General features: G+C 41.8%; 1 protein-coding gene across 3 annotated transcripts in view; it reads right to left on the reverse strand.

Moving 5' to 3' along the window:
• The window catches only part of LOC142400547 (arf-GAP with coiled-coil, ANK repeat and PH domain-containing protein 2-like), a 48,839-nt gene extending 27,443 nt beyond the window's left edge, over window positions 1–21,396 (reverse strand). For all 3 annotated transcript variants that reach the window (XM_075485528.1, XM_075485529.1, XM_075485527.1), the window contains exons 1-6: window positions 20,995–21,396; window positions 9,936–9,993; window positions 7,802–7,921; window positions 7,069–7,122; window positions 2,880–2,938; window positions 1,529–1,712 (exon numbers count right to left, since the gene is read on the reverse strand). In XM_075485528.1, coding sequence (XP_075341643.1) covers window positions 1,529–1,712; window positions 2,880–2,938; window positions 7,069–7,122; window positions 7,802–7,921; window positions 9,936–9,993; window positions 20,995–21,047 — 528 coding nt within the window. In that variant the 5' untranslated portion in view covers window positions 21,048–21,396. The remainder of the gene's footprint in view (window positions 1–1,528; window positions 1,713–2,879; window positions 2,939–7,068; window positions 7,123–7,801; window positions 7,922–9,935; window positions 9,994–20,994) is intronic.
• Window positions 21,397–22,388: the final 992 nt, after the last annotated feature.

Raw genomic sequence — 22,388 nt, forward strand, 5'->3', positions numbered from 1 at the left:
CAGCATCCCAAAACGATGCTAATTTTGTTGGCATGGTGCAATACGGGGTCAAGACATCAGCCACAAGCTGGTAATTGGTTGTTAAGTTGTGGTGATTTCCCTCTTGTAAGACCGAGAGGATGCAGAGTTAAAATCTGTCTATATCCAGTCATGCAAGACTTGCAAACGCATGGAGTTAAAAAAAAAAAAAAAAAAAGACAAAGCTAAAAATTCTCATTTCAATCCGGTAAAAGTTAACATAGCTTCTGCTTTTCTGTGTTTTCTGTTTCCAAATTTAAGGAATTGGTTTCTATGGCAGGGGTAATAGCATATTAGTCAGAGAAATGTCAGCTGCAGAATACATCTTTCATCCCACTACATCGTGTTGTCCTCTGTTTCAACAAGTAAATCAGACAAACCCTGAACTTTAGAAGTTTTATTATGCAGCTCAAAGTGGCTCACAGTGGTAAAAGAAACGTGCTACATTCTTAAAATCTCATGAATACAAGTCTGGTTTGCGAGCTCTGGTATATTTTTCTTCTCCTACCATCTTGTGTGTCACTTCAAACTCCACACTGTGTAATTAAGCTAAAAAAGCTGCAAAAACAATCCAAGAAGGACAAAATGCAGCTGAAGCCTTTCTCAAATGTTTGCTACGAGCACAGCTGCAGCAGTAAGCAGCATTCTTTTAAAGTGCTGACAGCACTAACCGAATGTGAAACTTTACAGGAGACCCATTTAAATCAGCTGAGCTAGCTGCTAGCTTAAAGATTTCCTGTAAGCATACTCACAGAAACGCAACTAATTCCTCACAGCCAGGCCTCATTTCATGAGTGATTATATCATGGACTGCAGCAGACTTTTGAAGCCTGCTTTTGGGTTTTCTATTCGCCGTCTGGTTGGAAACTCTGTTTGCATTGTTGGTTCTTTTGTAAGGAGATTCAAGCAAAAAGGGCTGCAGCTGTTTTTAAATCAGAAACCATAAAGAATTCATCCGAGCTGCTGAGGCTCAAATGATACCAAAGGCCCAGTTTAATATTGTCATTGTGCTTCATGATGATTTTGTTTTGTTTTTTTGGGGTCTACAACTAATTTTTTTATTTCAATACCATGAGCATTGTTTTGAGGGTAAGAACTGCTTCATTCTTTTAGATAAATCCCCTCAGATATGAAAGGGTGGAACAGGATCAAACAATGCTATGTTTTATTCTTCCCTCTGCTGCATCAGTATGCTGTTTATTAAGTTCCTTATCCACATACACATTGGCTAGAGAAGTTTTGTACGTGACAGCGTCCAGCTCAGCTTTTATCTTAAGCTCCTCTGTTAAGGACTGCATGTCAGCAATGCTGTTACATATAAAGATTAATTGAAAATCACTTTCAGGAACACAATGTGCTCGTAAATGGCAATGCAGGATTTGGGCTGAAATATCTCTTATGGCATGAATGTTTCTGTCGCGTCATACAAATGACAAAGTGATGTATCTGATGATGATGATGATGTCATCTGTAAGGTACAGAGTCTAAATCCAACAGTGAGTCACTGTACCTGTAAGACGTAGTCGAGGACAATGTGTCGGAAGCACTTGCGCGTGGCAGTGAGGATGTGGGTGGCTTCCTCCACCTCGTGCTGCTTGTTACGGGGCGCCTGAGCGTTCTTGATCAGCGCTGCCTCCTTCTCCTCACTCACTTTGTCAAAATGTTTCTTGGCTTCTTTGAACTTACGAATGTCACTGCAAAGGAAATGAGGAATAGAAGCTTTGTTGTTGAACTCTTTTCGAAAAGCAGTGTAATTTAGAAACTATTTAAACCCAAGATATTCGTTGATGAGAATGCAAAACAACAATTATCATTACATAAACATGATACAGCTTTTTGGGGGGGGCAGATTTTTAAGCAACTAATAATCCAATTTATTAGGTGATATTATTCAGATACGATGTTATTTATCATATCACCCAAGTTGAGTGGTGCTACTCGAGATAGGCCCATACTTTTAATATTTTTGTATGCTGAGCTTTATTAATAAAGTAGTCAAAAACCACAAGTGGTGTAACATTGTCAGGCATTAAATTTGAATCCTTTACAGTATGTGAGAGAAATACCTGCACTAAAAAGCCCTGTAACACATTCAGTGGGATTCTCACATAACGTGAGCATAAACTTCAGTCATTTTTCAATACATTTCCCTTTATTAGAGACAGCCTTGTAAGGTTAAAGGTGAATTGGTCCAAGGAAACAAAGTTATTTTTAATATGAATGAACATAAGCGCTGGTCAGACGAAAGAAACACACAAAGGTCAGAGGTAATTCCATAAATCTTGGTGTGGAAAACCCTGAGGGTCAAGACAAACAAAGGTGGAGCTGAAACGACTTGACCTGGCTCCAAGGACTGTGTATTAATGAAAATGTGCCCAACATTGTTTCCTGGTGTTTTGTGACCAGTGTGGGATTATTTCACACACACACGAGTGTTAAAAGGTAGCGACTGAGTAAGTGTGGGGGAACATATTTCCCAGCTTCCTCTTGGAAGTCGGAGTGCTGCTGATGTGGATTTTCAGCTCCGATGTGCCTGGGGCCAGATAAAAAAAATTAAAAATAAAAAACTGTTTAATCCTTATAACGCAATAAACCAGAGCTGCTGCTTTCTGTAATTACACCTACAGTCTGAAAATCTGCGCTGAGGCTTGACACACAAAGATATTAGGTCCCGAATTAAAGAGAAATTTCAACTGTTTTGTGTCTTCATGCCGAGTTTGCTGCACCTCCGGCTCCAACGCTCTGTCGAACATTTAAAAAGTATTTCCTTTTTTATTCTGCGTAACTGTGTTCATATTAAATATGCCCCGACTTCTGACTGCACAGGCAGTTCTCTTTGCGTTTTGTGGGTAAATACTCACTCTTTCACAAATGTCTGCAGCTGTGTCTTGATTGATCTCTGGGCCTGATCGAATAATATCTGCAAAGAAAGAAAAGGAGTGAGGGGGGAATCGCTCATTTATACCGAATCATCCATTTAGTCAGATAAGCTATTTAGGCAGAGGGCACAGAGTAATTTCTCAGGAAAGCAAAAAGGCTGATGACTACATCCCCTTCTCTTCCCTTCCCTTCCCTTTCCCTGCTTTTCCCCATTCAGCATCTCGGTTTCAGAGGATTTTTTTGTTAACATCATAGGGTGCAATTAAGCTGTTAAATTTACACAAACACACAGACTCTGTAAACTCCCCTCATAAAGACATAAACACAAGAAATTACGCGATTTGCTGATTTTTTCCAGCGAGTCATATCCTCATTAACCTGCATGCCTCCTTAGAAAATAGCTCACAAGGGGAAAAAAAAAAAACACCCACGAGCACTTTAAGTAGAGCTTTAATGCAATTTTGTTGTGAGACAAGACAATATGAGCAGTGTGGCTGAAAGAGGGCAACACTGACAAACACATTGAGCACTGTGTTTGAGCGGATCATGTGCTGAAAGATCGCTGAGTGGCAGAAACCTATCAGACTGTCAGCTGATGTGGTAACAGAACCCTGTGATGAGTAACAGTCGCAGGCCTGCACTGTGGCTCGCGGAGGCAATCGGAGGCCCGGTCTGAGAGGCTAATAAGAGAACCTGGTGCGGTTGGACTAAACTGCTGAGTCATTTCCCTAACTAGTTTAGAAGGCATGCGATATCTTCTCTCCTTTCTTTCAGGGTTAAACTTGCCAGTGTTGCAGTCTGTCTCAAAGGCTAAAGTAACACTTTCTATAGCAGCCAATTCAACTAAATCTGAGCATGCTGCCTTGTGGCTGTAGTGCGGTTCACGCCCATGCCTGCCAAGAGTAGTCACAATAATCAGATATATGCTACACCATGAAAATGCATTGGTCTATTTTTCTAAATAGCTAAAGAAAACCAAATACTGGTGTCATTCAAATGAATTGTTCACTTTCCTAATTGAACTGAATAATACTTTATCACCTCCCAAAGGGAAATTGTAGTGATGCAGCATTAATTCTGGAGGAAATATTCATTTTAAAGAATGGACAAAGTTGGAAGTGTACCAGAGAGGCCACGTGATCTGCATTGGTGTGTTGTGTGTGTTGCCTGGCAACAACTGATCTGATGAAGCCACACTCCAGCAGGGAAGGTCAACAAACATGAAGCTACTAAAATAAACCAGGCAAAAGCTCTCCGACAAGAGTTCAATATCTGGGGGTGCAGAAACGCTCCATCGAAGGGACAAGTCCAGGATAACAGGATTATACCATCTGTTGTTACTCCTACCGCTCTGTGTGCCGTCTCTGTCCACCCGTAGAGACTGAAAGCTGTAAAGAAAGGTATGAAGACTACAAAATGTTCCTGTGGTCATGTCTTGGTGAAACACATAATGTTGCATTCCCTATGTTATGTCCCTACTGTTTCCTCATCAGCGCTCCAAATTCTTTTGTGGTCTTTGTACATTTTAGAGAAGTTGCACTCAAAATATGAGCAGTGGGTGGTGGGGTCCATAAAGGTAGGAAAGCTTTCAAATGTGAAGATATCCCCCATTCTGCTTCCGGCTCCTTTCAACCAGGCCTGTTACATGACACAGAAGCAGCATGTCACACGGTGAGGTCACCATGTGAATAGTAATCGAACATGACATGGGCAAAATGAGGGACTCTCGTGCGTTAACGGTGTATTTCCTACTCATTTTACAACGGCAGTCAAAACAATGAAGGAATTGAACTTTTAAAAAAGTATAAGGTGTTTTTATTAGGGCTGGGCAAGTTAACTCATTATTATAGCGTTAACTCGTTGATTATTCAACGCCAATAAATATTCTATCGCGCATTAGCGCAGGTTTTATTATTAATTTTATTATTGTAAAGAGCTGTTGCTCACAGGCTTTTATTTTGTAAAAGTCTGTTGCTGTCTGCTGCGGAACCGGAAAAGAAAGTAATCGGGCGGATCCACCAAACATGGAGAAGGGTACGGAACTTTTACTCGGCCATTTTTTAATTTTAAAGTTCTTCCAGACGGCGGAGTCGACAGAACCAAAGTCATCTATAAACACTGCCAAGTTGAATGGTCTTCTCACCGTAGTAGTTCCAGTCTAAAATATCACTTAAAGGCAAAACACACAATTGATACCTGCAAGAAATTCAACGAAACAGACAGTGGAGCGAGGCTTCTACATAAAAACTACATAAAGATGCTGATGTTAAAAGTGTGTCTGCACAACAAATGTTATGGCACTTTCATTCATATGGCAGCACATTTAAAATAAAACTAAATGCTAAAAGCTATACACTACTTTTGAATTCATTTTTGGATTTGGAAATGCGATTAATCGCGATTAATCCAGGAAATCGTGATTAATTAGATAAAAAATTTGAATCATTGCCCAGCCCTATTTTTTTATATTCAACCAATGAAGCTGACATTGCTGCAAAGAAGCTACGAAATCCACGAATCTGGATGCTTCACTTTTAGCCCAACACTACCGAGATTAGTGCCACCGACCCAAAATCTTTCCTTTTGTTCTTGAGCCGGGCTGTTGAATAATGGCCAGAAACTTTAAGACGTCACAATGGAGATGAAATATAACTTTGGTATATACATAAAACAAAGTCTAATAAAAACTTAAACAGGTTAATATTTAGTCAAGGTAAATGTCTGCACCAAGTTTGAAGAAATGGGACGGACATACCGATAGCTGAGGGCCAACATGACAACATGATTCCCCCAACCAGAGGCATATCAACGCAACTCTAAAATCCAGTCGACATTTCACATATTGCTTTCGGTTTCACTGTAAAGATGCAAAACCATATCCAGCTACATTAATAACATCGTATTTACCATTGTCAATGCACAAGTATTGTGTATTAAGTGTGACTGCGACCATCATTTCAGTGACTGAAGAATCCCGGTATTTTTCAATCGATGAATTTTGAATTCACGAGTTGACCCAAAGGCTGAATATCTGAGGTGTCATCTTATCAAACTTGTCGGGCAAACGAAACTGAGATTCTATTCAAACACAAAGGACACGTTTTAAATGGAAGGTATTTGTTGCTGGTTATTTGAACAGAGTGCAACACCAATGACAGCGCAGTGCTGGCTGGAAACGCACTCTGGACATGATATCCAGAGCTAATAGAGACGAGACTTGACAAGGGAGATCAAAAGAGAAACCTTCAATGCAAAGCAAGAGCCTCTGGCTAATCCTGCACCTCCTCCTCTCAGCGTTTAAGTTAGTCTTAGTGAGAGGACAAACACAGGAAAGCAATGGCTCTATTTCTAAATGTCAGTTTAATGCCGACAAGATACTGACAAGTAAGCCGTCTAAGTATAGGACTCGGAGAGAAAAGTCACATAATCAAGTTCGGAACATTATATATCAAGCGATGGAGTCTCCAAAGGCAAAGTAATAGCTATATTAGCCTAAAGTCTTATATCCAAGCTGTCCGATGGATGACAAACACATCACGATGAAACTAAGCATGACCACATTTACACCAGTGATGCAGATTTCCTTCCAGATAAATTCCAAAGTGGGTAACAGGGGATTTTTTTTTTCTAGGAAATTCCTCTTTTCAAACAGTTCCAAGAATCTTTTTTTTTTTTTTTTTACGACAAAGAAAGTCATTTTTATTTTGTTTAACATAAAAAGAAATGCCATTTGACATTTAAATTATGGTAGGAAAAAAAAGCAGAAATCTTTCCAGCTGACCCAAATAGCTTTCCTTTCACCACTTTTTTTTTTTTTTTATAGAGGGAAGTGTTTACTGCACACAGACCCATTTTAAGTAACATCTTTTACAGTGATATGTAGTTATAGCCACTCTCCTCTCATCTAACCACAGTATCCCTTTACCTGAGCCTCTAAAAGATGTACCGTGTTCTTTTTCCACTTATCTTTCTGAAGACATGGGCTCTGCTCTCACAGATACATTTTCTCTGTCAAGTGGTCTGTTGCCGTCTTTCCCAGCAGTAAAGATAAAAACTGACAGTTAAATAGCTGTAAACTGTCGGCCCATCTGGATTTTCTCATCATCCAGCTGTCAAAAGGAAAAGAAATAATGACAATACATCCGGTTTCACATGGCAGTGACAGCGTACCGTGTGATAGTTGATCATCTCCTGGAGGCTCTCGGCAAACTTAGTGAGACTGGACTGTGGAGAGAGAAAAAAAAGAGGGAGAGCCGTGAAGTCAGGCAGAGATTTGACCGTGTGACAGGGTAAAAACCTAACAATAAAGCACCGAACGGCGAAAAGTCGAAGAAATGGGCTGAAATTTGAACTCCTGCCACATGATACACCACAGATACAAGCTCCTCAGGGGGTGACTAAAAGAAAAGCCTTTCCTGGGGAGGAATTAGTAGAGTTTGGGAAGAATTATTTAGCCAAGTTTTTCACTGATATAAGCAGCAGCTGAAACTTGAAACTTAAGGGTGATGCAGTGAGCCAAATACACAAAGGAAGAGAGGAAGTGCCTAACCACGTAAATTCATATGAGAAAACACAACATCTGACCTCTGTAATGCCCAGTGGACAGTGCTCATTTTTTTAAAAAAACGTATCAATCTTGTAAAGTCATTGAGAAAATACTGAAGACAGAAAAAGAGGCGCCACATGCAAAAAGAGCGGCAATGCAGACTTCACAGCTACGAATTATGACAAGGTGGGTCAGGCTTTTAAATGACACAAATGTTCCATGTTTCTTTATTTCACTGATATTCATATATTACATGCAGTTTTACAGTTGAAGCAACTCTGGCTAGACACAGAAGCAAGGGCCACTAAAGCAGAGTACTTTCAATGAGCAGATAAAGCTGGATTATGTCTCGTTTACCTCAATGACCTCATCCTTGGTGGACTGCTGGGCAAGCTCCCGGATCCCGTTAACAAACTGCTTGTTGGCTGCATTATAGGCTTTTCCAGCATCAATCATCCCAATACACAACTTCACCAGCTTGTGAAAGGAAAGAGAAAGAGGTAAACATTAGAAGGAAGAAAGAAAAAAATCATGAATTAACAGAAGCAAGAAACGGCACCGGTTATTTCTTTGGGACATTTGCTCTTATCTAAACTATGGATATTTTCTAAAAACAGATTAAAGAGCTGAAGATTTGTCGAAAACCTAAAGCTGGAGATTAAAGAACCAACACTGAAAAACAAGAGGCTTACTCAGTGTCTTGGATAATTAACAACAGACACTTCTGACACACTGGCAGCAAAGATAATTCCAGGTTATGTAATCTAATAATAAACTCTGGCAGTTCTCCATCTCTCCACTCCCACGCAGAAGATGACATGGAGCCTGAATGGATATCTGCAGATAAAGCGGCTATACAGCTATCCCAAAAGCTAATCCTCGGCCACTTCCCTCTCTGCCTAATAACCTTCATATTTCAAAGACCGCAGCCCCTCTTTTTGGTGCTAGATGTGTTAAATTAGATGTTAAATGAGACTGTATTCACAGAATATGACAACAAAAACCTGATTTCTGTATACTTGTAAATAATTTCCTCTTTAAATTCCAAAATAGAAAGAGACGAGTGCTGATGAGGGATGCTTCAAAGATATTTAACATATCTTAAATCAGCATGGTTACAGTCTCTTTGCCGTTTACACAACGGATTTGGATTTCAGCCTTTTTAAAAGGCAGGTTTCATAGCGTCAGTGTTAAGTGAGTGTACGTTTTTACTCAATGTGTCTGTGTGTACACTGCTCAGGCAAACAGCAACCTACACACACGCACACAAAAAAAAAAGCTGAACTTTGTTCTCTTTAGGCATGACTCCACCCAAGACATGGGTGACATACACACTATCACAGTCATATTCAAGCACGCAAACACACCCACTCAGTGGCAGATCCTTCCTCTCCGCAGCAAGAGGGGAAGTCAGGCTGGGGCTGAGTCACAGAGGTGGGGTGAGGAGGAGGGTGGGACTTGGACACTGCAAGTCCAGGAACAATGAAGTGGGTCCTTCTGAGCCCAAGGTCTCTCTCTAAGCTAAGCTGCGTTTGATTGGGTTATTTCTCTGCTTTACTTCATTTGAACACAGAAATACAACCATACACGAGAAACACAAAGCCAAAAGGCAAAATATTTGTTGTCATCTAAAATAGAGGATCAAATGCGAAGGTTTTCGGTAAAGGTGAATAAAAGGCTAAAAAAGCTTGAAGGACGAGTGCTTATCATCATCCAATCACACAGACACAGTGGAGCGTGACAACGAGAGCACTTAAGCTGCTCATCTTGAGTTTGCCGTAAGGTACAAAGTATTTAAAAACTATACTTTTTTTTAAACTGGTATTTAGGGTTGCCGAGATTGAGAAATATTTAATCATGATTATATCACTCTTTGGTCTAAAAAAAAAAAAAAAAAAATCAGATGGAGTAATATGAATGAAAAATGCTTTATTTAGCTCAAAAGGGAAATTCTATGAGATGAAAATTCAATAAGATTATCTAAGATGCCAAACATTTTGACTGCTGTTGGTCATCGCCACAATAAATATAAATTTCAACCTTTTTTTTTTTTCTGATAACTTCTATCAACAGAATAAAAAAGGATTAAGTGTTTCTTGGCAAAACTAGTTAACAGGGCTCAGGTAATCCAACACTTGGCTGGCAGTCGGTGTTTACTTCCACCGTGCTGGCATTAGACGTAATCTGTTAGAATCACTGGTACATCCGAACCCCCCCCGGCCATCAGCTTGGGAAATTACACAAAGGAAATTGTCCAATTACACCACACAGGGCACCGCATTTAAGGTGTTTGTTAATGTAAGTTTGAATACATATTTCAGACACGCAGTCTCTAGAATTAAGTCTTTCTCAAACGGCAGTTGGCCAGGGGATACACTGGAGACGAGGACAAACCTGAACTTTTCCACTTACAGTGTGGCCTTTGTAGCTCTTAGCTCACACAGTGGAGCAAATGAACAATTAAGCAATGTTTTTCATGGGTGGTACTCACTTTGTCGAGCTTGGATTCCAGCTCGCACACATCCCCCTCCACTTCCTCTATGGTGGCTCTGTGAGGAGACAAAACACAAAAGGTTTGGAGTTAAGCACCTCTGAAAGCTACAGTGGCAGCACTCTTGTAAAGAACTGACACAAGCATGCGGAGGCATATAAACCCAATGGAGACAGCCAAAAAGAGAGAGATGCCATTTTGGGTCAGACCGCAGGGCTGGAACCAGGTCTGGCATCTGGCCCTTAAAAACGTGACAAGGCACAGATTGGCTCTCCGCGGGACGGACAACCTACGAGCTTCAGAAGGAGAGGAGGACATCCAAATGACTGATCCCAGCTCAGACTTTTTCCCTTTGATGTTAATACACACAGGGTAACACGCGGCTGTTGTTTTGCTTTAATGTAACAAAAGGTCTGTAAGGAGCTGATTGAGCTTTTTCTCTCTGCGTTTACACAAAAGTTTACACTGAAAAGAGACTTCACCGCCAACAATATGAAAAGATTACGTTTCATTATTTGAAGCTACCTCAGACATGCCTCCATAGAAGCCGCCGAAGCGGGGATTTGAACCGATCTGAACCGAGGTGCACCTAATCGCCACAGCTGCAGGAGCAGCTTGTGTTCAGCAGCCTTGTAAGGATTGGACACTGGACAAGAATTTAGTACGCTGGAATAAGTCCATAAAGTCTGAGCTAGTGTTGCACTGGGAAGCCACAAATCATAGTCTTTTCGAGAAAACTATATCTGAAAGCAGCAGAAGTAACCATTAAGAGATTAGAACAGTGAAAAGAGAGGAAGGGAAGACAGCTCTTTCTTTTTATTTACTCTTTATTGCACGTTTTAAATCCCGACTGTGATGCAGATTTACTTATGTCCTCATTTACATTCTGCAGCTCAGCCGTGGCCTTTACCTGTTGAATTAGCGAACCGTCCACATTTAAGAACATTTAGAAGTATTGATCTAACAAAGTAAAGTTTACCAAATGCAGCAGGAGCCTTTTTTTAAATGTATCATTTAGATTTCAGGCCAATTATGCAATTTAACTCAGTGTAACCCCTGAAGAGGTGTAATGCTTGAATACAAATGTCATTTAGAATTGCGAGTATGAGAGTGCCCTATTTTAGTAGAAGGCAAAGGGATTAAGACAGTCACCCTGCCGTAGCAGCGGATGGCACCCAAACCCCCTGCAGCTGTCTGTTCTGCCATATGGTATCACATAGAGCAGTCAACATCTGGTCAGTGTCAGGGGAGGACAAGAAGCTGACTAAGCTCATCAAAGACTTGCAGCCAAAGATTGAGCATACAAGGATTCTACTACAGAAATACCATCCTTAACCTCAGGTACTGCACTGCCATTTCAAGGTTTTTTTAATGTTACAAGGTCATTACGAGGTCATTACAAGCAAGCTAGGGCCTTGGACATTAAAGAAGAGCCTACGGGGGTTTGACTGAGGTTTAAACAGCAGCAGTCAGCCGCGGCCTCATCTTTGAATGAGCACCCTGCTGCTTTTCTGTCTCATTTGTGCAGTGAAATCTGAGCGGGTCGGATCTGATATTTCCGCATCGCTTTCAGCACGATAGCTGAACTGCAGCAGTCACATTAACAGACAACACACTGCAGCAGCGGGTTCATTTGGCTTGTGATCTGCAAGTAAAAGCAATCAGGAAGATCATTTTATCTCCAAACTTTCCTCCTCTGTGGTTTTCTCTCTTTAATTGGATGCAGCACCAAGTGAAGAAGAAAAAAAACATTTAAGGCGTTTAAGCTGCAGCCCAAGTCGTTACTCCGATTACATATAAAAAATTTCAACTGTCATTTGCTGTTTCTGCCCCACGTTTGTTAAGCCTGACATGACTTTTTATGGCAAAAACACGATGTTGGCATGAGAAAACTGTAACTTACAGGGTTTGCACTGTATCATCGGACAAACAACAGTGACCATGGGGTCGGGGTCCACCCGCTACTCAAGTGACTGTTCAAATAGGTTAAACATGTTTAAAGAAGCCAAAAGGTTTTAAACAACCACTGCACAGTTAGCATGAAGTATTCATTTATTTAGCTTTATGACACACTGTTGTGAGAAAACTGTAATTCTGAAAGTGCAGAGGCAACAAGAAGGTCTGGAGTCAGTGGGCTGTTGATGCGCCCCTCAGCGGGAAAGTTGATTCCATGACACTGACTCGATGTGTGTAAGCATACACACGACGCTCATACACACGACGCTCGGGTCTGTGTTTGTGAATTACCGAGGAGGAACGGCAGCGGGTTAATGAGGATGTCAGGAAGAGTTTCTGACTATGAGAACTTTAATATAACTCACTTGATTTATTATACAATCTTGCACATGCGCTGGAGCCGTTTCCATTACTTTCACGGGCATTTCGGTATGAAACAAGAGGAACGCTAATGTTTGAACGACGGAATGCCATCACTTTAAAGGACGGATGGAGCCTTTAATGTGTCCCATCTCGTGTCTAAAAAGGGTTTTGCTGTAGTCTTTCTGACCTCTGCTGCCACTCTGGCTAGTGGCAACTAAAAATAACCAAAAGTGGCATAGTTAGCCTTGAACTCATCCTCCATATTTAATACGTACAAACCTAAACCTGAATAACATGTACTTTCGTTACTTTCTCTTTTACGTCTTGTGCAGTTCGTAATTCAACGAGTCGAGTTTAAGAAGAAGCCTTTCAGCTTGGGAACAGCAATCATGAGATGGTGATAGCAACCCAAACAAAGTAAAATGAAGAAAGGACTTAAGCAGTCAAGGAGGGCAGGAACAGGGTCAAAAGCAATAAAGAGCTCGCCTCTCACACAGACATTAACCCTGGTCAAAGCTTAAGAACATCTTACCAATCCCTTTTGGACTCTACTCTCAAAGATTATTGCACCATCAAGAGAATTTGACCTATTCCTAAACTTTCTATACTTTTAACAGCGAGCCTGTCTTATATAATGCTGTGAATAAAGAAGTGTTGGCTGCAAGCCTCACCCGCTCCAGAAAGGTGTCAAAATGTCTCTTAGACGGATCTTTCACTTGAGACTTGTAACCTCTATGAAAAAGAAAAAAGTTGCTGAAAGTATCCAAACACAGAAGACAATAAAACAATGTTTCAGTTCATGAGCCAAATAAAAGCTATCCCATTATACAAAGTTATCCAGTGTTCATCCAACCCCGTTTCTGAAACTCTTGCACTTGATAAGAGGCCCCGGACATCCGATGAGGGCCAAGCAGCAGAATGCAACCAGCTCGCACAGATTACATATTTGAAACGTTAATGTATTGAAGGCGGGAGGCCTGTTAAAGGACAGATGCACTCAACCGACTCCCTCCCTGTATTAGGAAAAACTTCGGCTCTTATTAGTTACACTCTGAACTTCCATGGAACTACTAAAACCTACTTTCCCTTTATCTAGAAACAAGAGCCTACGGGGTGAACCGGTGAACCTGCTGACAGAGGATAAAAAAAAAAAAATTAAAAAAGGAGGGGCTCTGGCACAATCAAAATTTTGTCCATTGCCTCACAGATCTGACCTTGGAGTGTGTCCAGTCTGAGTCTGGATAATGAGCAGAAGGGAAAAAAAGCAGAAGTGAACAAACACACACACACATACACACATACATACACACATACACACACTAACTCAGTATGCTCCCTGGATTGTTCTGAATAGCCTTGTTTGAGGGTAACACTGGCAGTACTCAGCCAATCAATTTCAACTGATATTCTGCCTGTTGACCAATACAGTTGGTCAGCACCCAGTTAAAATGTTGGTATCAGCAGATTGTAACAAAACAAAAAAAAACTAGGTCCACGAACATAGGGCTTACTTAAAAAGGTATGCACACCCTCAGTGAAAGTTATGCAAGTGTCTGGATCGTAAACCAGCAGGAATTTGATAGATTAAAGGTGGCATTGCTGGGCCTTCACCCTGGACCGCATGAACAAAAGGCACGAAGATACTAAGACTCCTTCTAAGATGAGGAAGTATGAGAAATAAGAGAGAAGTGGCGTCAGCACCGAAGGGCAAAGCACTGGAGACTTTACTCTCCCGTTTTGTGTCATTCCAGTTATTCATGCTATAAAATAAGCTCATTTTGATTTTAACCTACCCCTCAATTCCTTCACGTTTTTTTATCGTGTCATATTTTACGTAAAGCGCTTCTTACTTCTACAGATGGACCTTCTGCTGCTGCTGCCTCGCATCAAGTACGAATCAGCCTATATGTCATTGAAGGGTGTATCTATACGTTTATATAACATGTGGTCTATCTGCTCACTTTTTATCTTTATAGCACGTTTGACTCTGATCCGAGTTTGTTATTTGCTCTGAGGATCAAACAACGACTTTCCTCCCTCAGTATTTAGACTACAAGGTCCACATGATAAAGAACATGTAAAAGGAAATCCCTTGCTCTTCATCTCGGGTGTTTTGAGTTTCAAAGCACGATAATGAAGTGTTTAAACAATCAACTCTTGACAAGACGCTGTACGCCGTTTTAGGCAGAGGATAGTGCACCCACATTGTCTTGGGTTATGGCGTCAACCAATTTGTTTTTCTTAAAAGCCCGTGTGGTGAATAACACAGACTAGATGATAAGAAGAAGCCCAAATGATGCAGGTACTTTGATCTTTGTTCAAAATTACTTAAGGGAGAGAAAAAGAAACGGCAGTCGCAGTAGGGAATCGAATTGACTGAAAGAAAAAAAAAAAAGAAAAAACATGTAATCAGCAGACCATCTCATCACAAAGTCCTACAGAACAAACAAGTGTCCTCCTCAAGTGTTTATCATATCTTTGCTTTTGAAACGTATCCTTACAGGCACTACATTCCTGAGTTTATTCAGTTGTTTAGATAAACAAGTAGCTGCGCCGGATGTGTTTAAGAGTTACTTGTGAGTTTGGTAGTATCATTTTGTCAATGAAACAGAAAGATTCTTAAAGGGACCCGTATCAGTTTTATGATAAAGACGATGACATCTGGATACTACTACTTTTAAAGGTGTCCTTACCTGATTAACGTTAAAGCTAAGAGAAGAATCTCCTTTCAAGATGAAGTCGAGCTGGAAGAAATAAATTCCAGCAGACCGGTAAAACAAACAGAAACATATTATTACTAACTTCCTAACTGCGTTAAACAATATAAACTGGGGAACTAGGACATCTTGGGTTAAGTGTTTGGGTGTGATTGGGAAGCTAAAAAAAGGAGAAATGTGCGGTATAAAGGAAGACTACAGCCAATGAAAAGGAGGGAGGAAGGAGGAAAAAAAAAAAAAAAAAAAAAAAAAAGGGCCCGCCATGTAACCCACATCAGTTAGAAAGAGGCCAATTCAGCATCACTGAGGAAATGTTTGGGTCCTGGCTCTCTTTATGGTGACAGAGAGCAGGCTAAAAGGACGCTGTTGCACAGTGAAGGCCCGACAGAGGTTTACAACACTGCACGCCAAAAAGGAGACGTCCCCTGCGTGGATTAAAATGGCCCCGTAGATCAAATCTGTGAGCTCTGTGTGCTCGACTCTGCCTTATTCACATTTCCATACCTGAACTCTAAGATAGCAATCTGTCATCAGACATTATCTAAAGGAAATCGAGTTTCTGTCACTGGTAAGTGTAGCTCAAGTTGGAGTAATTCATTTACGCAAACATCCCCCAAAAAAAAATCAAGTTATTTTTGCTCTGGGTGACATTGCCGAGAACCAACAGATATAAAGAGCAGAAATGGACAAAGCCCTGGATCATTGTAGCAATAAATGATCCAGGGCTGAACCGAAAAACGTTCTGCAAAAGCGGAGACGCCATATTGTTCAGCCGGGATTCACTAAACCATACTTCAAAACAAAGAGTGCCTCCTGCGGAGCGCTGTGTGGCTGCAGGCGGCTGGCCAGCAGCCTGTGTGCGCTCTGCATGCAGAAGCGGTCGAACAGGTTTGTCATTCACTCCGTCAGCTCAAAGCAGTCTTCTATGGGCCCGCGGCACAGACCGTAGCACTTCAAGGACAAGAGCCGACACTCGGAAAGCCACAGGAGGATATTTTCCAATGCAAAGGAAATGATTGTTGTTTTGAGCTGAAACGAAAGGTTGACTAAGTGATCAGACAGAAACGACTTGTCGCTCTGTCACCTGAAAACAATATTAAGAACATCAATTCTGATGGGCACTGATCATGACTTACGGATACAAATATTACAATAAATCACCGTGGTAACAATCCACAGAAAAGGCACAAATGACAGTGACCCTAAAAGCTGATGGAGGGGCATGAAAGAACTTTATTCCACTGGACTGAAACAACAGTGGTAAGACAAAGGAAAACAGTTCAACACTGAAGCTGTTACTGTGGATGGAAACCTGAAGAATGGGGTGAGCTTCAGTGTCGTGACGTAGATCCTGTAATTGTTACAAAGTGGAGCAGTGGTAACATGGAAGGGGGGGGGGGGTCCCGCTGTGGTAAAACCCACCATTAGACACACAACGCCAACAACATCAACAAGATGAAGTCATTACTTCAAGATAAACGTTTACACGCTTTGGGGAATTCTCCCCGGAGTCGTAATGACTGAACATCAAGGCTAATTTTGCATTTGGTATACATCCTCGGGTGTTCCTACGTCATTTACATGTTGCAGGAAGGAAGCACCGAGGAGGAGGGGGGGGGGGGTGGAAACTCCAGCATTTTCACTATCTACAGAAAAGACTGTAGAGTGAATGGGACCGATAGCCTCGTCGGTTTCTGTTTACTTTGCAGGGGAGTAAACTTAAACCATGTCAAATCTGTGAAAAAAGTCTATCACGTTTAAGCCCTGAAAATATCTCATGTGTCGTCACAAAGATTAAAATCCTAATTTTCTAGAAACTCAAATAAAACACTTGACTTCACAGGTCAACAACACAATGACTTAAATCCACTTTTTGCAGGTTGACTGAGCAGTTTGGCTTCTTCTTAACAGTTTCAATAGTAAATTGGTTACAGCTGGATCGGATTGTATCATCGTTCACTGCCCTGCTGTTGCTGAAATGCATAGCGCGACTGGGCCGCAACAGCACGACACACTGTGGGTGTCGGGCCTCGCGTTTCATTAGCCTTTATTAACGACCATTAAGAGGAAATGAAGCACAGCTCAATTACATCAAAAAGCAACAAGCCCGGCAGGCTACCGGGCCTACAGCCGGACTCCCTTGGTATAGTAAATGAGTTGCATCTCGGTGCGAGCGCTCCTGACCCGGCCCTGGGCTCTGTACTGGCAGAGATGTCTGTCGGTGATCTGCTGGCTGTGCAGCCGCTGTCAATGACTCAGGGGAAACTGTAACCCAAGATGTTCGACCACTGACTTCATGCGATGGCACTCGGCCAAGCTCAGAATCAGCAAAACCAACTTGGAGAGTGCAATCGGGATTTTTTTGTTATGTTTTTTTGGATTAGGAAGAGAGTGAAGAGAGGAACATATGTTGCTGCTAATTTCAGAAATCAGCTCACTTCCGGACAGTTCTTGTGTACTGGATTTGAAAACATGCCTATCACTTGCTCCTGTAATCGCTTGATGTTGTGCTTTCCCGCGTGCTTTATTTAGAACTGCACAATGTTGCATCAGCTGGGCGGAAATCATCCCCCAACAACTGTCATTATTATGAGTCTCAAACTACCAATGCGACCAGCAAAATGTGATGTGCTGATAGAGTTCTTTCTCTTTATGGATGTCGAGGCATTAAAGATGCAATGGCTTTGTTACTTCATCGTTTATTCGTGTGGAGAGTAAAACCACAGCACTCTGAAGATAGTTTTCAACTAAATCATACTTGAAGAGGAGCCAGGAAAGCTCCGAGGCCGAGTCCAATGTCTACTCTCAAGTGGAAAACTAGGCTACTTGGGTTTAGTGCCAAAATTGCTGATTTTTTTTTTTTTTTTGCGCACTAGTGCATCTCTCCGCCGAGCTAAAACTATGGTTTATAACCGAAGACAGTTTCCCAACGACAGTGAGGATGAGAGCAAGAAAAAAAAAAACATGCGGGTGTGCCAAATTACCACTTAAAAACAACCCGCTCCACATTTGGGGGCTGCATATTCTCTGGCACAGAGTTTAAAGCAAACACCAAAATGGAAACAGATGTTGAGCGAGAGAGAGCTGCTCCACGCTGGTGTGTACTCCGTGTTTTCATCCATTCTCTCCGTCTCTCCCGCTCCGTCTTCTTCTCTGACCAAATATAACCAGTGGGGGGGGTTTAAAAAAAAAAAAAAAAAAAAAGACAGAGAGAGTCAAAACTGGGGTGGTCCGAGTGGAAAAACGGTGCTGCGACAACATCTGATACCGACTGACCTACGGTGGAGTTTAAGACAGGAAATGTTGACAGATGGTTCTCTGAGAGAGCAAAGGTTACAGAAAATATAGACAGAGATGGGGGCTGTGCAAAGCTGGGTGTCATGGGAAGCCACTCTGAATGTGAGCTGACGAAAGGTGAGCAGCTGCGTTGCAACTGGCAACTTTCAAAAGTCAGCATGAAGCAAAAAAAGTGCCAACAATAAACTGCCAACCGACACCTTCATATCGCCTTCTGAGCCCGATGCATATTAAAAACATTCAGCCTACCATCACGTAAAGCCCAGATGTGTCTGCTCGGTGCTGACGCGTCATCAACCCATTACTAGAATCCAAAATACAACTGACCAATGAGCGGGTTAACAAGAATCTGAACACTTGTTTGAATAATTGTGGCGGCACGGCAACGTGATGAAGTTACACAAAATGACCAAAACATGGCATCTCTCCACCCAAACAGGTGAACTTACAGCTGAAACAAGCGGCATTTTTGGTCAGAGTGGCGTGTTCTTCAACGCCGGCTCGCCCTCACACACACGACCCATTTCGCTCTAGTTTGAAGCCGGTTACCCAACTTAGAAGCACTTCTGACAGCCGGGGCTCAGCTAGTAAAATCTAGTCCAAGAGTTACAGCGACTTTTTACCACCAGAGCAAAGCAATCGCTTCCATCAGGAGATAGGATTATGGTTAGAATGTAGAACGCTTTGTCTTTGTACCATTTGCACGGAAATGGAGGGTTTTTAATGATTTGCAGTTGGCTTCAGCTTTTGACATGTCATTTCACACAATATCCAAACGGGAAATGAGATATTTTGTATAAATCACAGAAGCTGGTCGACCCATCTTCTCTACAAAGTTGGAAGAGATGTTCGGAAACGTTTGGGAGCCGATTTCATTGCTTCACACTTCAGCAGAAATGGCACACTTCTCATTTTTCTAGAAATAATCGCGACAGCCTTTCATTACAAATGATCGGGGATAAAGGTATCTGAAAATCCACGCTGGTGTATCAGAAAAGGACTCAAAGTCAGTGGTTAGAAGTTTCGATTTCTGCCGAACAATGCATGATGTTTGCCACAGCGTCGGTCTGTGGTCTGGTGGAAAACTTTGAAAAACGGCACTTCACTCAAATATAGCCAACTTAAAAGTGTCTGCAGTGACTCAGAAGCCGGCTGACTAGCAAAAATACCCCCATTCGCGTGATGATGTTAAGAGGGAAGGGAAAGAAGAAGCTTTAGAGGAGACCAAGTTGTTACAACACCTAACGAGCCTCAGTTTGGAAGCTTTGGCTAAATGCATCGACTAAAATGGTCACGAGGTGATAAAATAGCCGAGTTCAAGCAACGCAACCAGTTGGTAAACCACCCTTTGTTCGAGGACAAGCTCTGATCTGAAAATGATTTTTTCTGCAAACAACTTTCTAACATCTGTTCCTGGTTTTGTTGGGAGAGGATGTTTCAGCAGCAGCAGCGGAGCGCGGGGGCTGCGAGAGGAAGGAGGGAGGCTGCTTTCTCAAAACCCTGGAGAATGCAAAGCAACCGTAGGGGGGAGCTGAGAGCAAACATCCCATTTTACACCTCTCTCCCCGGCTTGACGACGTCAGAAATGAAAACCCCGCCGGGACACACGTCACACGTGCTCCGACCACCTGACGCCTACGCTGAGACGCTCGTTTAGACGACGGGACGCCCCACTATCTGTGGCAGAGAGATTCAGTCAGTGAGTCAACCAGCAACAACAAAACAATCTGGGAGCTACCTCGATCGTGGCCAAGGGATTCGAGCAAAAGTGCACAAAACAATGCAGTTTAAGGTCTTAAATGTGGAAAAAAATACATTTTTTCAAGTTTGGGCGAACCACTGAAAGTCCACCTGTAGTTTGTGCCAGGGTAGTTTTTTTTTTTAAAGGGTAATTTCATCAATTCTCAATTCTTAATATGATCTACTGCACATCAAAAATTACACTCTTCACTGGCACCCCGTTCATTTGGACAGTGGAAGCTTTAATCCACTTTATTCATCCTGTAAACAGAAGATGAAGACTTAGATGGACTTTTTTTTGGTCTCCATAGAGACCATTTTTACTCTTTTTGCAAGACTAATTCGACTAAATGCAAGATATCATCTTTTATTTGAGTACCGGGAATGTTTTGAGATGTTTAAAGAGATAATAATCATAATAATAATAATAATTATTATTATTATGATAAATGGTGATTGTGGCACTCATATTGTGGCTCTGTGCATTTCTCTTTAAAAGTAAGATGCTTGACCGTGTAAATAATCGGGTTAGATGGCATTTTATCTCATTACTTCCCCAGCTGATTTAAAAACGGACATATTATTGTGGACAGTCACTAAAACCATTACATGGCAATAAAATAAATGAGTCATAAAGGACGCAGTCCCCGTGCACTTTGGTCCCAGTGAAGGCTGCTGGCACAGCCTGTGATTTCCTGCATTTCATAGTTAATGTATTTTCCGATCTTTGCATAATTCATACACAGAAAAAGCCGCTCTTTTTAAGCCACCTTTGTGCTCAGCGAGTTTGCTTGTGGTTTCCTTGCCCCATCAGCAGACTCCCCGGCTGGATCCAGCTTTCTTAAGAGACAAAAATAGAAAAAGTAGCGAGCAACAAACGGATGGCCGCATAGTCCCGATCAGTGTGCAAGCAGCTAGCTGGATACTTCCCCCACTTTGGTAAATAAATCTCTTTACGATACAAAAGCCTAGTTTGCACCACTCACCTGAAACGTGGAGAGTCCTTCAGACATTCCTCAAAATCCACAGTTATCTTCATCGTTGCCGCAGCGAGTGTACCCACAGACCTGCGCTCTCCGTGATTAAGCCCAGTAATCCGGGCTCAGTGTTTCTGGCTAATTAGCTTGTTTGCTAACGTTCCCGTTCCTCCGTCCGACCAGCTGGCTCCACTCTGTCACCGCACCGTTAGCCAGCTAGCCTCAGAGGGCAGCAGCTGCGATTGAGAAAGTCGCGGGACTGCAATCATTAACGACGCTTGGTTTTTAATGCGTGAGGGCCACGAGCGCCACGAAAACTGTTTCAGTCGCAGCGGTCAGAGCTGAAAACAGAAAGTGTCGTCCGGCAGCTCGGTCATAGCAGTCAGCGGGAGAGCAGCTTTTCTCCAACAGCTCCGCGCAAAGATCGTCTATGAGGCAAGAGAGGCTGCTCGTCGGCCCGTGCGCATGTGACGTCTGACTACACAAAAAATTACCACTTGCAACTTTTTTTTCTTCACTTTTTCTTGAACCTCAAGAACTAAATAAAATTTATCATTAAGGGTGTTTTTGTGAAAATCATAGATTTAGCCTACTCTGCACCCAATCGGGGGCCCAAGTAGATCAGGGGGCCTAGATAAAGTCTCAAGACAAATATAAAAATAAAGCAATAAGACTCAAATTGGCTGACTGCAAAGGGACATAACGTGACAACAACAAAAAAAAAAGCTTCAAGGAGACTCAAAACAACTGAAGAAAAACTTGAAATAACTAGAAACATCTCAAGGAAGACTTCAAACAAGTAGAAAGACTCATTGGTGTTTATATATAAAAAAAAAAAGGGCCAAACTCTTAAGTAAGCACACAGATACTTAAAATGACTCAAGACAATGACAAGCAGATTGAAGTTGAACAGAAAGAGACCCAGAGCAAGTGAAATAAATAAAAAATTAACCCAACCAGACACTGAAAACTGACTAAAAACTGGGAAAGATGACAAGGAGGCATATTTGTGACAATTTTAGTCGCTCTGTCGAGCTGTCTTGCCTCCGTCACCAGAGCCCCCGTTGGCTCCTACAATCTGTTCATAGTTTACCACTGTTTCTCAGAGATTTAAGTGACAACTCTTTACACTTTTTCTAACAAGTGCTGACATGAATTGTAAAAAGAGTCAAGTTGCACAAAAAATACATGATTTTAAAAAAAATGTTTTTCTATTATTAGTCACTCACTGCTATTTCTTAAAAGCAATAAAACACCAAGCTAATTAAGTAATTATGCTGAAATTTCCGGCTCAAAGTCAAAGATCAGATTGAAGAGTTCAGACTTTACAGTGAATAAGACATCCACGGCATGAGTGACAGGTCTGTCTCCGACTACACGATCTTTGCGTCAGTTGACAGGCG

This window comes from Odontesthes bonariensis, chromosome 15, assembly GCF_027942865.1.
Source record: "Odontesthes bonariensis isolate fOdoBon6 chromosome 15, fOdoBon6.hap1, whole genome shotgun sequence".
NCBI lineage: Eukaryota > Metazoa > Chordata > Actinopteri > Atheriniformes > Atherinopsidae > Odontesthes > Odontesthes bonariensis.